At 37.9% G+C, this 16,474-nt stretch overlaps 1 protein-coding gene across 1 annotated transcript in view; it reads right to left on the minus strand.

The window, feature by feature from the left end:
- Positions 1–1,252: 1,252 nt before the first annotated feature.
- Positions 1,253–16,474, minus strand: part of LOC103924542 (chromosome unknown open reading frame, human C18orf42) — a 15,720-nt gene continuing 498 nt past the window's right edge. The window contains exon 2 of the mRNA XM_009333071.1: positions 1,253–1,443. Coding sequence (XP_009331346.1) covers positions 1,253–1,443 — 191 coding nt within the window. The remainder of the gene's footprint in view (positions 1,444–16,474) is intronic.

Consider the following 16,474-nt stretch of genomic DNA (forward strand, 5'->3'; position numbering starts at 1 on the left):
AGTTTGTCTCCTTCTTTGCAGATCCTGTGCATCTGCTTCTCTATATTTCTAGGTGTATTGCTACAAGAATTCAGCTGAAGCAGTGCTACAAGCCATTTCTAGAATTAAATATACTGTTATTCATTTCAGATGTATAATAGTACCATCATTACAGTAAGGGAGCATAAAAGTGAAAGCTACATTTATTTAGTTTGTATTTTCAGAAACATCATGGATTTCTTCAGCTATATAGAGCAGTTAAAGGATAAGTTCTGTATTACTAGCTTAAAGCAGTGCTATTTAAGGTGAATCTATGTAACAATTGCAAATATCTAAAGTCACTTTACGCCCAGCAGGTGAGAAATATCTACCATGACAGAATTCAGACACAGTATATTTCCATCCTTCAAGATATTAATAAATTCAAACACTTTTTTTAAACCACTCCAGTCTTCATTTTCTGTAAATCAATCCCCAGCAAACTTGCAAAACTGAAGGAAAAGCTGGCGAACTCCATATCAGCACATCAGTTCCTCTTCTTTCAGTATCAAGAAAATTAAAAGGAATAGTCGAGGCACAAGTGATTTTTATGCAGAAGTATAGAAGTATTTCAAATAAGTAGACTAAAACTTCAGTACTTTTAACTCCTTTAAAAAAAGACATAGATCATAGGTCTATGATCACAGTCTTGGATCACAATCACTGCAGTCTTACTGGATTGCTTTTTTTTTCCCCAAGACGAAAAAAGAGATTGGTTCACGGAACTTACCAAATCCACTTTATACTGGCATTTCACATAGTCCATGTTGAATCAAAGCAAAGTACAAACTCATGCTTCAAGGCAGCCTGAAAGCATTCTGCTACACTCAACAGTAACCTGTTTCTTCGGTGAAGACAGCTCCAGTGAACCCAGCAACTCAGAGAAGAGTCCGTCCAGCTGAACTGACATAAACGATGCACGCAGAACTTACATGAAAGTGCACTGACAACAAGCTTTTGAGAATAAGTCCATACCATAAGAGTTTGTGCTTGAAACTACTTTTATAGCTATGGTTATTGTTTCTGTTAAGAGGCACTGCATAAATATGGAGTTAGTCATCTAATGCACTTAATATTTCTCAGCTGAGGACTATTGCAGCTTTACCCTATGTCTAGGTGCGATTATACTTTGGTTTGCTTTACTACAGTAACATTGCACTAGCGATACAGCTGATAGTAAAGAGAAGGCTGAAAACACTGCAGACTGGAGGATTGAAAAAAACAATCCACTCCTTTACTTCTTTTCATGCTTCTTGGTTAATTTTCCTCTTTCTAGCTGGAGGCTCGTGCTGCTGTTTGTTCGCTTCTCCTTTTGCTGGCTCTCCTGGGAAACTTGCTGCACTGCTCGGAGGATAGCAGTCTGCACGATCTGCTTGCTGGCATTCTGCAGCTTAACTTCATCTTGCTCCGTCCCTGGCTTCTCACCTGCCAGAATCAAACGACAAAGAAAGGGAACTAAGCATTTGTGGCTACTCTGTGAACACCTGAAGGATAGAAAAAGAGGAGGAAATAAAAAACCCCACAGAGTGCTTGGGAACAGTTTATTACATAGGAAACCTGCTAATAACAGAAGATGATGCAGTAGGGGGGAAAGTGCCTCGTGCCTCTGTGTGCTCAGCGTTACAGGACTGAATGAAGGGGGAGACTTTGAGTCACACAGCTCAGTCACCCCCTTCCCAGCTCTGGGGACAGCTGTGGCTTCACAGCTGAAACAAGCACAGCTGCATTTTGCAGCAAGACAGGGAAGGAGGGTTTTCTCATCCAGCTGTGAATCACACCCTTTTTGACTTGAGCTGTGCTTCTCGATGGGGAATTGGACTTCATTTTGCAAGCCCGACAGGTTCTCCCTCACCACCATACAGAGAAAAAGCTGTTTCATTAACATTTCTATTTACTTTTTCTTCAGATTAAAAGCCCTCATCCATCGAATTCCAGTTGACTTCAAGGTACAAAATTTTGTTAAGTGTCAGTTTATTAATCCCTAGCTACATTTGCGAAAATATTTGCAAAAGCATTAAAAAATGCTCAGATTGCTATAGGTAAAACAGAAGAAACCCCCACAACATTGTCTATAGCAACCTGATAAATACATATTTCTTATGTGACACTCCCTCATTTTGCCAAAGTGCTAAAATCTGAAGAACAAAGTAATATAGCGTGACTACTGACATTTGGTAATGAAGAAGAGTAGTTTATGTGAAGAGGTTTCTCTTTGGAAGTATTTTGACTCCTAACGCAAATGACGATATGGACAATAAAGAATACTGTGTAACGTTCAAAGTTGATCTTGATATTAAAAAAAAATCTGAATTAAGGTGATGTACACCTATTGGCATTTAGAAAAAAGTAGACTTGGTTGCTAATTGAAATGCTTAGGTTAGGTGCTTATTTACATCACTAGAGTTGATTTTAAAGATTTTTAAGATACTCCTCTCAGTTCTTTCTTAATTGACTGTTGTGCTCAAGTATTTCATTAAACAGGATTTGTATTTCACTGTCTGTTTTAACGCCATATATTAAGAATTATGTCCTGAGAGAAATAAAGCAGAGTGAATTTAAGGTCAGCTGCTTTTATGAGAGGTCCGCAACTGGAATTGTGATAAATACCCAATGTTCTTTAAGAATTTTTTGCAAGGAAATTTAAGATAGAGACAAAAAGTAGAATCACTTGTTTACCTTCAGGAAGACACTACTAGGATGTGATACGCTTGAGGGAAGGGACAAGGTCCTGCACCTGAGTCAAGGCAATCCCCAGTATCAATGCAGACTGGGTGGTGAATGTATTGAGGGCAGCTTTGTGGAGAAGGACTTGGGGGCACTGGTAGATGAGAAATCAGACGTGAGCTGGCAATGTGTGCTTGCAGCCCAGAAAGCTAATGGTATCCTATTGTATCTGTATAATAAGAAGTGTAGCCAGCAGGTCAAGGGAGGTGATTCTGCCCCTCTGCTCTCGTGACACCCCACCTGTAGTACTGCATTCAGCTCTGGGGCCCCCAGCACAAGAAAGACATAGACCTGTTGGAGCGGGTCCAGAGGAGGGCCAGGAAGATGATCAAAGGGCTGGGACACCTCTCCTGTGAAGAAAGGCTGAGAGAGTTGGAGTTGTTCAGCCTAGAGAAGAGAAGGCTCCAGGAAGAACTTATTGCAGCCTTTCAGGTACTTAAAGGGGGCTTATAAGAAAGATGGAGAGAGACTTTTTACCAGGGCCTGTAGTGACAGGACAAGGGGCAATGGTTTTAAACTGAAAGAGGGCAGATTTAGATGGGATATAAGGAAGAAATTTTCTACAGTGACGGTGGTGAGACCCCGGAACAGGTTGCCCAGAGAAGTTATGGCTGGCCCATCACTGGAAGCGTTCAAGATCAGGTTGGCTGGGGCTTTGAGCAACCTGATCTAGCAAAAGATGTCCCTGCCCATGGCAGGAGGGTTGGACTAGATGATCTTTAAAGGTCCCTTCCGACCCAAACCATTCTGTGGTTCTGTGATTCCATGATCTGTGAGCCCAAAACAACCACCAGCAGAATGATCAAATTTCTCTATGAGAAAGAAATAATTCATTATCTCCCATGCTTCTTTGAAAGGACTTCAAAAAATATGCTTATTTCTATCATGTTCATATTATACATGTTCTGGCTAAAAGTAAAATACAAATGTGGTTTAATTCTATTGAAATTGAATAATTTCAAAAAAACCTCTGCAACTGTACTGAGATGACAAAGTTTGTCTACAATTAAGAGGTTTAAACCATGAAAACTTAGAAAACTTGTTTTAAGCTGGAAAAGATGACTGAATGGAATCACTTGAATTCTTGGCACAATCGGCTTCCCTGATTCAGTTTGTTCCACTCCTCAGCACTTGAAACTGTTTTTTGGATAAAATTCAATGTTACTTAACAGTAAAGTACAGATATTCCTTTATTACTCAAATATGAACTCACTTTGTATTACACAATGAATTAGTCTTCCTGCTGGGCTGAAAAAGATCAGCCAACTCAGCTGATGTTCAGAAGATAACGTATTAACAAAAGCATGGATAAACATGGAATTGTCAATACAAATGAGTGTGTTGGAATGCACTGTAAGGTTATATGAAATGTGAAAAATTTGCCAACCCCTATAGCCATAAAACCTACAGAATTTATTGTTAAAAACATACTGTCATTAAGCATGTTGCTGTTGAAAATTACTCAGTTTTCTTTCCTTAGGGATGCTTCATTATTTATTTGGTTCTTGCCACTTAATCTACAAAATCTGAACTTTAACTATTTTTACATTAGGAAGGTCATCCACAGCAACACCCAGTTGAAAAAAGGACAGTTTTCCAGTGAATTTCTACCCGAGTTTTTCAGTTGTTTATTGTGGAACAAAGCCTCCCTGAAAGCACCACTCAGATAAGTGAGACCTAGATTACGTCTGCCCAGCTCTAACTCATTAGATTATTCTTTTGTTGGCTGGGAATACAAACCAAGAACAGAGAACCCAAAACCTCTGGACTACTGCCCTGCCTCTGATGGTTTAGGTATGCACAGAAAGGAAGTAAGGCAGATCAAACAAACTTAACAATTTTACATCTGTGTAACACAGTTAGGGTGATAGTAACCCGGGTAACAACAGTTGATTGGCTTTGGACATGGAAACAGTCAAAGATGTTGGCCTGGGGTGATGTCACCAATGAGACCATTGGCAGCTTATGCTGACCATCTAAATCAGAAAGCAACAGTGAAAATAATAGCCCTTTTTGAGGGGGGTAACTGACACTGTGTAGAGGTCTGAGCCTGCATTGGGACCATTACATGTAGGAGCTGGACTGCCAGCCAGGATCCAGACCTGTCGAGCAGTCAGACACAAACGTCCAGCTCCCCTGGGTGTGTGGTGTCCATCACAGCTGGCCCATCTGGACATGGTCCTGGGCAACTGGTTCTAGGTGACCCTGCCTGAGCAGGAGTTGGACAAGATGACCTCCAGAGGTCCCTTCCAACCTCAAGCCTGTTCCTGTGACTCTAGCTGGTGAGGCTACCATAAACCCCAACTTTTCCACTTCCTGAAGGAGTAAACAGCAGTCTCTGGAAGAGTATCCCCACTACGTCCTCTTCTTCCAATTATTCATTTCAAGGAAAGCCGTTAGCACAAAGCCGTTTTCTGAGAAGCTCATTTATTTATCGATACACTGGACCTACTCTGAGCAAGAAGAGAGGGATTGACTAAGGAAAGCAGAGATGACTCATGCAAGGATCCCAAAGGGGCTGAGCTGGAACATATCTATCAAACTGCTCCACCTTGCTGAAATACAGACAGCTGTGGACATAAAGGCAGAAATTTGAGTGGCTATAGAATTAATCAGGCATTTTAAGAACTGCATATTTTCAATTAGGTAAAACAGAGACATTGCTCCTGTTGTCTAAGTATTTGGTATTTTGCTAATCAAAATAAGAGTTACTAGGGTGATAAGACACAATTAATTTTTATCTATTATTTTTTTAAGATTTGAAGAATAACTAGTTTCATTAAAATTCCATGACAAAAGGTCACTTGAAGTAATTGCTGGGGAAAACTTGCAGGATAGTAGAAACAGCATTCTGCCTACTAGTTACCCTTGTCTAATGACTACTTTTTTTCTCTTTATGTCAGAAAGTCTTTTCTACTTATTCTCTACCTTTAAATGCTCACCTGACTTACACAGGAACCCAGCACCCTAATTCTGTAAATAGAGAACTGAAAAATCCAGGTTAAGTGATGTTAAATGCAAGGTAGCAATTTTATGTCATTAAGACATGACAAAGTCTCTTTAGCATGTTTTTATTACCTTATCTTTCACTTGGAAAGTTTTGTGCCAACTAACATAGCAGATGAAAAGTAATTTGCAAACACCAGCCTGGTTCTGCAATCTAGTTTGAGAGATTAAAAAAATGTCAAAATCTTGGACTGACTGCAGGAGTCAGTCACATATTCCACTTTTGTCTAAAGCTAGTGCCATATATCAGTACCTCGAAATTCCCTTGGCTCGCTTGGAGATGTTCCCCATGAAGGAAAATATGCTAGCAGTTTGGAAAAAGAATAAAAGCATTTGAAGTAGATTCCAAGTATTCATTTCAATTACTAGAACCAATATTAGTTTAAGTCCAAGAACATCTTGTGTGGGAGACTTTACATTCTCTGTGATGTTTCTGGACTATGGAATATGCCTAGAAAAATATACATGGAAAATGACAGGTACAGAGAAAGAGCATTTAGCACAAATTAAATCCTGAAGAACTTCACTCTGGTTGCACACGGACCTTTTCTCATTTACACACTTCACTTTCTTCAAAGCATCCTGACTTACTTCCTTTCCAGTCTGCAATCAAAGTAGCCTCCTGCACTTTCTGTTGATATCCCCTGTGCCTTTTCCTCTGCAGCTTGCTATGAGTTAAATTTAATATGCCTTATCAACACTCTTACTAAGTAACATTCAACAACAGTTCATTTGTTTGAATCAGCCGCTACGTTCTCTACTGTATCTTTTCACAGGATTATTGGGAATACTATCATGAAGCTAAACTACCGCAGGCATGACCTTGGACTTGCATCTTTGCAAGAGCATCCCAGATGCACTAAAGCTGGCAATGAACTGTGGGGGAATGAGACACCTTTCAGTGGGTGCAGAATCAGTGATTTAGAAGGAAACAGAAGCAACATTTCTCACATGGAAAGAGAGCAGGGCTAAATTGTGAATGAGCTGTAGTAGGAAGAAACATTGGACTCTTGGAGAACATGGACTAGAGATAATTTATCCCATACTTTTTAAGAAGACATTAGTCATGCATGAGCATGCATGACCATGGATGTACATCCAATCTCAGGAAACTTCTACTGTCCCTCAGTTATCCCTTTTGCTTCTTCACCTGTATGAGGTTACTGCTTTTCCCAGGAGAAAAATAACACCTTTAATTTTAATTCACCTTTCCTCAAAGCATGTGACATTTATGCAGCTCATCATGTCTTCCTGCAGGTTAGGTATCCTTCTGTCTTGAGGCACAATACAAACATTGCATTTGAAGAGAACAGCTTAGCTTATATGACAGGTTCCATGAATCCTAAGGGCCATGCATCAGATGTCAAAAGTTAATGTTCTGCTTGACAGGAATAACAAATGCAGTTTAATTCCAGCAAATGAATACCACTAAAGTTGTTCTTCTGGAAAAAAGAAATTTTTGTTTGTGTAAACAGCTTTGAGCTTAACCGTATCTAAAACTAACAATAAAAAAATCACATTCCTCTAAGCAAACTTCTCAGCGATTTAGAACTCACAATTAACCAAAATGTATTCCCCTGCTAGCTACAATTTTAATTTATGCAAAATTTCTGAAGCTCAAAGAGCCATGAAGCAAATATTCTTCCTTCATTTTTACATGAGATTATGCCGGTATATCCTTTAACCAGAAAATTTACTATTTGTTCTATCAATATATTGCTTTGGATTGCAATAGTTAACCATTATACTATTTTCTGCAGCGTTGCAACATTAGAATTAATTTGTTTCCATTATTAATGAAAATGAATAATAATCCAACAAAAATACTGCTCTCTGGTAAATCTATTTCAATTCTATTGAAAATTACTACTGTAATTTTTATAATCCAACTGACAGTACTAATGAAATTTTTAAATGGAATGGAAGTATAGGTAAGCAAGATTGCGATGATAAGACTTCATCACATACTGGACGCATGGGAGCTGTATTTATGGAGAAAAGTTGCAGTATATTACCTAAATTGTGTTTATAAACTGTAGATCTTTCAAAAAATTAAAGAACCTGGCAAGTTTGTAACAACATAATATACATGTATATGTTGTAGTAATTAACAGTAACATTCTTTGCATCAGTATTGATATTCTTCTACTACAAGAAATGAAGTTCAGTTTTTTAACCTCTCATTGGCAGTAGGCAGTGACACATCTCTCCATCTTGCCGGCCACAGCATGGAAGTTCCAGGCGAGCCTCTTCTGGCGAATATTTTGTAACCTGTGAATTGAAATTGTCAAAAAATCTCCTTCTTTGATTTGCTTTATAGGCTGGTGCTAGGATTTCAGCACTAGAAGCCTAATTTGAAAAAGAGAGATAAAATACGAGGCCGCACAGCACCCATAATCAGGAAATGTTGATGAGTCATGTTAATTACATCCAGAATGAATGAACACGGCAGTCAGCCAGGGCTGAAGGCTTTCCAACACATGTGCACAAACCCAACTTTATGAATGAGTATCATTAAGTTATTTACAGAATTAGAGACCCGATTTGTCTCAATGTCAGTAATGATGCCAGTTCAGAGATCTCATGAAAAGGTCCTACAATGAAGCTGTAAATTTAATCTTAAAAAAATTAAATAAGAAATGTATTCTTAACTGGATTAGAGTTAGTTCTGTCCAGTACTGTTTTTCATGCTCTAAAATGGAGCCTTGCGAGGTCCTGACTGATAGCTGTCAAGTATCGGAGAGCAATACTCAGTTACCCTGATTCCTTGAGGAAGAAGGGAGGACGCTGAACGTATCAGAAATGCTAGAAGTAATTTCATGTAGGATCGTCGTGTTTTTTCTATTCCCTAACCTGCGGTGTGCGGGGGATTTTAACACTCACTTTCACTAGAAAAGTCACGGCTCAGTTCAGTTATATTTTCTGCCCTAACCTCACTCCTTAACTCCTGCCGTGCAACCAGCTCGGAAGAGGAACTGCATCAGGAAGGGGGCCAGCACAGACTATTTTGCTCTTCAAAACAAATTATAAGAATGAAGCTGGAACAGCCCTGCTCTGAACACAAATCCAGGAGGAATGGAAGGGCAAAGGAGAAGAGCAGAAATGCAGATAAACTGTCTCAAAGGACATAATAATATCTCCAGAGTAATACTTCATTGTATCTTTTTTATCCAGACATCAGCTATATCTGAACTGAGTTTTTGTAAATTTTTTTTTTCCACTGAGTTTTGCTCTTTCTTAAGAGAAAAGAATATCTGGAAGTCTCTTTGGTTTGTTTGCTATATAAAAGTTATCTTTTTAAAGACTCCAGTGAGCTATTTCATACTATTTGAAATATGCCAGCCAAAATGAAGCTTCCAAAGTTTTTTAGATTAAGAGGTTGTTGGGATCTACAGATACGTTATCTATTCTTAAGCATTTTCTCAACATATTTTAGTAAGATTTCTTGCCATACTTTAATAAGATTAACTAAAACCAGATTATACACTTCAATCTATATATTTTCTAGGTATTTTCACATATAGCAATAAGCTCACTCCTTACGGACTATGTCTTTTCAGCTTGGAAGACTGGGTGTAGTTCAAAGTAGTAGTCACTGAAAATTCTGCCGCACCCAAACCCGTAAGTGTGATACTCAGATTTTGGTCCCAGAAGGAAAATTTCTGATTCTAATACTGTAAACTAACACCAACTTATGGGGGTTTTTAACCCCTAGGCTAAAGTCCAGTGTATTAAAAATAAGATACTTCCTAAAGAGCATCTGGGACCGGCTGCTCCAAAGTTAATGAAAAACTTAAATTCTCTTCATCTGTATAATTTTGCTGCTTCTTTTAGGGAACACACTTCAAATACTGCAATAAGAAATATCTCTGCATCAAATGCTGTGCTTCTCCCACGGAGGGAGAGGTCCAATGGCACAGATACAGGTGACCCATATGTCATCTAACTCCCTCTGCCTTCTATTTTCTACTGGTTAGGAACTCAGAGATTCCTAGCCAAAAAGAAAACATTAAGTACAGAAAGCTAGCTAACATTTAGGCCTTCTGAATCTGTACCAAAAAGCTCATTGATGGACTTGCACAAATCCCCCCTGAAATACCTAGCTTTGCTACGTGTTGGAAGGCTTTTGGTATCCACCACTGTATAGCATAAGTGAAAGGAAAGTTTTCAATGGAGGCATATTCCACTAGTAAAGGGTTATTTTGCTAGCTGTTGCGTTTATATTTCTGCAAAGCTTTGTGGTTTTCGGTCTTGAAGAACTATGTACAGGTTAATTAAAAGTTGCAATATCTGAACCTTATTTTTTTTTTAAAGTGAAGAAAATAGGGAAGAGGTTATGTAACCTCTCAAAAGCCAGCAAATCAGTGAAAACATCCTGCTACATTTTAGATGTGTTTCAATTTACACCAGATTATTCAGCGTCTGCTTTCAGAAATTGTCTAGTTAAACCTCAGCTGAAGCAGAGCCCTGCCTTACCTCCAAAAAAAAAAACCCCCAAAACCACACAAAAACCTAAATTTGCACATGCGCAAAACAGTATAGAAAAACTTTGCTGCTTGTTTTAGAATGTGAGCAGATTTTGAAAGCTGTATATAAGGCTATTAGTAATTGAGGCTGAGTTTTTTTATATATGTGTGTATGCATATACACAAACTCACAAGAGAAAGTGAATCAAAGATTATGTAAATTTAAAGCGCACCTTAAAAGAGTGAAAAACAGGGGATTTTCACAGCTGTAATCTCAATGGAATCCCTGTTTGCAACAGGATGCCAGGACATGCTGTCTTCCCCTCTCGGAGCCAATTCTCTAATTTCCCAGAGAAATATTTTCCGCTCTATTAAGAAAACTTACTTCAAGACAAAACGTAACGTCAATCTGCGAGTATTTAATAGAAGTAGTAATGGATATGCACCCCCTCCATACTGACAAATGGTGAGTGGATTCACTGATCAAAGTAAGAAAATACAGTGTCATTATATCAAATATGCGTACTACAAAGTGAAGCAAATGTAAGTAATCCACAGGAGATTCTATTTGCCTTATCATTAGAGAAATACCTGAGTAGAATACGGCTCAATTTACTTCTTCAGGCAGAAAATTTCAGACTCTCTTGAAGGAGGAAGACAGCATCTTCTGATAACATGACTACAGGCATTTGCAGAGTCAGACAACAGCAGCACAGAGCTCACCTGCCTTGACTTCCCTAGCGAGGCATTCTAAAGGAACCTGAAGCATTTTGTGGCTATTCAGGTCATCTTTTCATTTCTGCTAACATCAGTAAAGATTCTGCTCCAATTGCAATCCCTTAAAAAATAATAAGTCTTGTTCTGAAGGAGCTTGCAAATTATTATGGAAAGAACACACTACAAATGGGTAACTAGTACTCAGATAATTTCAGAAAGCCTATAAAGAAATTATTAATACATTGCTTGCAAAGCATTTTTCCTTAACTTAGTATTTGTAAACTTAATACAACAGATTGTGTCCTTAATAAAATCCTTAATAGACAAGATTGAAGGTATAAGAATAAACCTACCTTTCACTGTATTTTACAGTAAGTGCATTTGATTTCCATTACCATGATAAGGCTTACAAGGTTAGAATCATATTATTTATGTCTATAACAAGTACAAGAGCGCAATTCATCTAGAAGAATAATGATTTGGAGGGACAAACTTTAGAGGTCAGCGTAACTCACTCCTTTTGTGCATTCACCGTTTGACTTTCCTGCTCAATACATGGAGCCCATACACAGTGCCAGTAAGGATGTTAATAATGACTGTATCACTTATTGCCACCATCCCCCAACCATGAACAACTCCTTCGATATAGGCCACTACACAGCCACTGTGAAGACAGAATTCTTTTCGTTGCTAGCCTGAACAGGTTTCAACCCAGTGATATGGAAGTGAAAGGTGCCAGCCTCACTTGTTTAAGCCTTCAGTTCTGTTGAAAATAATTTGGAAAATAAATTCTGTGCGAGTTTTTAACACTATGTTGATTCACAATTTAAAGAAATATTGCACCTAGGACTGGTGACTACTTTTTAAGCTTGTTAATTTCATCACATTTCTGAATATCTATGAACTAACTTTCTTTCACCTCACTAATGAGGTCTGCTAGTGGAGTTTCACAGCAGGGGAAAGATCAATGTGTCATCAGGGAGAGGTCAGCACACGAAACAATTTTTCCTCAGCAAAAAAGAGCAAGAAATTTCCTCTTATATAATTTCTTCCTACCAGATGGCAAACACTTTGAAGTATTGTTGAGAGCTCTTAGCTGCCTATGCATTCAGATACTTTTGGGGGGCAACTGGCCTCCATACTCACTACCAGCCATCACAAATTCTGTTCAAGAAAACCATTATATCAGACTGCATGAGGTCTGCAAAGTAGTCTTGTCTGTAGCCTCCAAATTACGTCCACCACATGGACTTTGTCAACATTAAGCTAACAAGAAAGAATCCTACATGTATATACTCTTACATCTTATATTAGGGGTTTTTTTGTTACTGCAGAACTTAGAGCATTAGCAGAAAGTACCACAGCAGTTAACGGGGCTAAGGACTGTGTCCTGCCTTACTACAGTTGTTCTCATGGGTGAAAGTCACTTCATAACTGAGAGTGCCGGAGTACCACACTCCACAAAAACACTGGAGATATCCCACAACAGGTTACCTTCGAAAAAGTACAGTTATTGGTAGCAATTTTTCCATTCATTAACAGGTCCCTGCATAGTGTCTTGATCTGTGCATTGTGGACAGGGTTCTCCACCGTACCTGTAACTCTATAATCAAAAAAAGAAAAAGGCTATCAAGAAATTTCATGTCTTCACATCCCACAGCACAACAGGTTGTTGCTTTCCCAGCTTTTCCACTAGAGAAGATCAGGACTATTCAGACAAGTAAGCACATCTGTTTCAGTGTGCAGCTGCTATGTCTTCAATTGCAGTTTAATGAGATTCCTAAAATGTTTGGTACAGGATGCGTTTCTGATCTTCAGTGTCATTATGCAAGTCTGCTAGACTGCTCCTAGCTTAAAAATGTTAAGAACAGCTGTGCTGATGAAAAGCTAGTTGAAAAGCTATTGGCGTGGCTGTTGTAAGAAAATGGTGCTGACTAGTGAATATTCTGACCTCTCTAATGTCTATCTTTAAACTTTAAGTGTGTTCACATATCTTTTTTTACATAAAAATATCGATACAAAAATGAGTTCTACCTCCTCCTCCTTCTTTTGGGATTGCAGGGTTAAGAGTAAAGCCTGTGAGTTCTTAGTTCTGGCGTAAACATCAGGTAAGAAGGAATTCTTCAAATTACACTGAAAAATAACAAGATTCACCTGAAAGATGAAATCACACAATTCAAAGCAGATACAAGCTTAAAGGATGGGAGACACTGAAACAAGCTGCCAGTGTAAATGTTGCTATCTTTCTTGACGTATTCAGATCAAAACTGATTCCTTTCTAAAAGATACTATTTAGCCAAAAATACAAATTCCTATTCAACCAAACACAGCTTTGTACAGTACTGACTGGGTGAAACTATGATGGCCTGCAATGATGAGATTCTATAATTTGGTGGTGTTTTTTTTTTTTTTTTACGATCTTGCATTATACACTAAAATTCTCAGAATATACTAAAATAATCACTGAAATTACACTCTAGCGAGAGTTGCTTAGAAAACCCATTAGGTAGCTCAGATATCCTTAACAGGTTTCTAACTTTATTCCCAAGCTAGTTTTAAAAATGCAGGCCATCTTTGTTCTATATCAGTACATACACGTAAGGGCAAAGGTCTAAGACATAAGTGTTGAGTGACTCGTGCAAAATAGCATCAGAAAAAAATCCTTGGAGCATGAGAAACACCTTTGTATCCCGCTTGTTCAGGCAAATCAGAAGCAAACGGTATTATTTTAAATTTTACTTTACCTTTCCACTGGAAAAAAGTTTTAGGGCTGAAAATAAGCATGCAATATTCCCAAGGTAATTTTTGGGGAGAGTAACTGAAAGCAATTTGCAAAGAAGTAGTAAGATACTGATTAGCAACATTTAAAATTATTGTTAAATCTGATAAAACCTGATACTGGAAGTGATCACTCCTTTGTAAACTAATGATGTGGTAACAGAAGAAAGCTTGCTGCATTCTATAGTTTTTGCTGATGCTTTAGAACAAATAAATGTTTTAATAACTCCTCATTCTTTACCTTACAAGGACAGTTATTTAATCTGTGGAATTATTTATGGTTGTCAATCTTTTATAAGCTAATTTGGCAGTGATTTTTTTTTTTTTAATTCTGGAATACACTATCTTCTGAAGTCTCCTAAGAAAATCTGCCAATTCAACAATGATGACTTCTCTTTGCTTTTTGACCTAACTCAAAACCTTGAAATTTCATGCTTCTCTCCTGCAGTCCCACGCATACCTCCATCCTTACATCCAATGATCAGTAACACTTTTTTGTCTACTCCTCAGGCTGCCTAAAGCAGTTCAATTCAGGAAAAGTAAAGAAGCTAAACTTTGCAATGGGTAGCTTGTCCGCATTTCCATTACATGGATCATCCCCCATTGTAAGGGCAGCACATCATGTGGGAATTCTCCAGGTAAAATGAACTCCCAGACATCTCATACGGTTTGGATTGCATTTCCTATAAACCAACCTATCATTAGTCAACCAGCACAACAAAGTGCAATGAAGCCCCAGTCACAGTAAGGAAAAATGTACTTTTTCCTTAGTTTCCTTGCTTCCCAAGTAAGGAAAAATGTACTTTCCTCAGTTCCTTTTTCTGGAACAGACTCAAAGTTAATTAAAACTGGGTATGAAGAAAGATCACACATGAATAGTAGCTTTTTGCTTAACTGTAAATAGCAATATACTGTCTAGAATAAGCCAGAAAGTCCAGTTTTGAACATGAAATACTGCCCTTTTTGTAACAATTTTGATCTATGTAGCTCAGTAATATCCAGGTTTGTTTTGGGGGTGTTTGTTTGTTTTCTGGGGTTTTGGTGGGGCTTGTTGCTTTTTTTTTTTTTTTTTTACATAGTAGCTGTAAGATTTAGGGAAAAGAGCTGAAGCTTAACAGGAAAGTATCTAATTCAGTCAATAGTCAGTTGGCTTCACCTTTTAAAAAGTATATTTAAACTTGGTAAGCTGCTTCTACTTAACGGTTTATAAACATAGCATGTTAATTCAGTGCTCTGCAATAACGTATCCACTACCTTAAGGAAGAGAGCATCATCTTATTCATATGCAAAATCTTATCTTTGTCTTCAGATAAACAAGTTCCATTATTTTTTCTGGAAGAAAGTTTCCTTCTGGTTGTTGTTTTCTTTTCTTTTTTGCACCCTCATCCTGGAAGGAGGTTTATCATTCTAACCCTAACCATTTGTAGTTAGACAAATCTTTTTCTCTCCCCCCCAATAAATGAAACAGAAAATAAGGTCATTAATCACAGTGAGATAAAATCAGAAAGTTGACTTGAGAAATGAAACTCAATTTCTTAGTAAACTTATATTATTCCTATATCATATGGCCTTTACTATGAAGATGCTAAAGATGTACAAAACCCTAACTGTTTTTTTTTTTTTTAAATATTTGGAGGAGAGATAATGCCAGGGCAGGGCTGATTTACAGTGAAGAAAAGCAATTAAAAAAAATGCAATCCACTCAGGCGTGCTCTGTCTGAATACAAGAGATTGTCAAGCCCCTCGGATTGCTTTATCATCTCTTTCACAAATTCCTACTTAGTTACTCTATGTATATTATGGCAACATTGCAAGGAAACCATGGGCTTTTCTTTGAGTAAAAGCAGACTAAAAAAGAACGACTACACAAGACAGATTTAGACAGATTTTTTTTTTTCTTTATGGATTAGAGTTGTGAAAAGAACAATTCATGCAGTTATTAATGAGATTTGGGGTTAGTTCATTGTCAGCCTTTGGGGAAAATAAGCATGTTTTCATTATTTTAGAGGTAATCTCTTCCTGCAGTATTCTAGTCCCATGGTGCATTTCAAAAATGAGTACAGTTAACAGTGACAGTCCATCAGATAAAAGGAGTTCAGAAAAGAGCCACTAATACCAAAAGGTGTACTACAAAAAGCAGTGGCTGGTTCTATTAAGATAAATAACTTGGTCCCAATTTCAGAACACGATGTGCAGGAAAGTATCAAATCAGACAGCAACTGGGCAGTTAAAGAGACAAAATGAACTTCTGATTGTTGAAAAAGGATATTAATTTCTCAAAATTTAGACTTTGTTGAGTTGTTGAGCTAGCAAAGTCAACCCCAAGATCATTTTTTTAACGAAGGTATAAAGCTTTTGGATTCTTATCCCTTCACAGACTGGATATAGAATTTCAAAGGAAGACAAAACTTCTGTTAGCTTTGCAAAACAAAGGTATTAATAGTTACTCATTGTCAAGTTGCAGCCTTTACTTTCCCTTTTCTATTGACCCGCTATTTTTATTGACAATTATACATTTTTGAAGAAGTTAATTTCAAGTCATTTCACTACAGAAGATATTATGCATGATTTACATCTATATCCTGGAGCTACTGGGCCTCTCAGCCCTTTCTGAACAACAAACTGCCTATTTCCAAGCAGAATGTACCACGTCCAATACAGATTCTCTGTAGCTTCCCTTCTTCTATAGTGTAGCACACATATACTACACAGCAGAGATCGTGCACCCTTACAGAGTGAGGTCTCACATTAGACATCAGCTCCTG

The sequence above is a fragment of the Pygoscelis adeliae genome, unplaced genomic scaffold, assembly GCF_000699105.1.
Source record: "Pygoscelis adeliae isolate BGI_AS28 unplaced genomic scaffold, ASM69910v1 Scaffold38, whole genome shotgun sequence".
NCBI classification, from domain to species: domain Eukaryota; kingdom Metazoa; phylum Chordata; class Aves; order Sphenisciformes; family Spheniscidae; genus Pygoscelis; species Pygoscelis adeliae.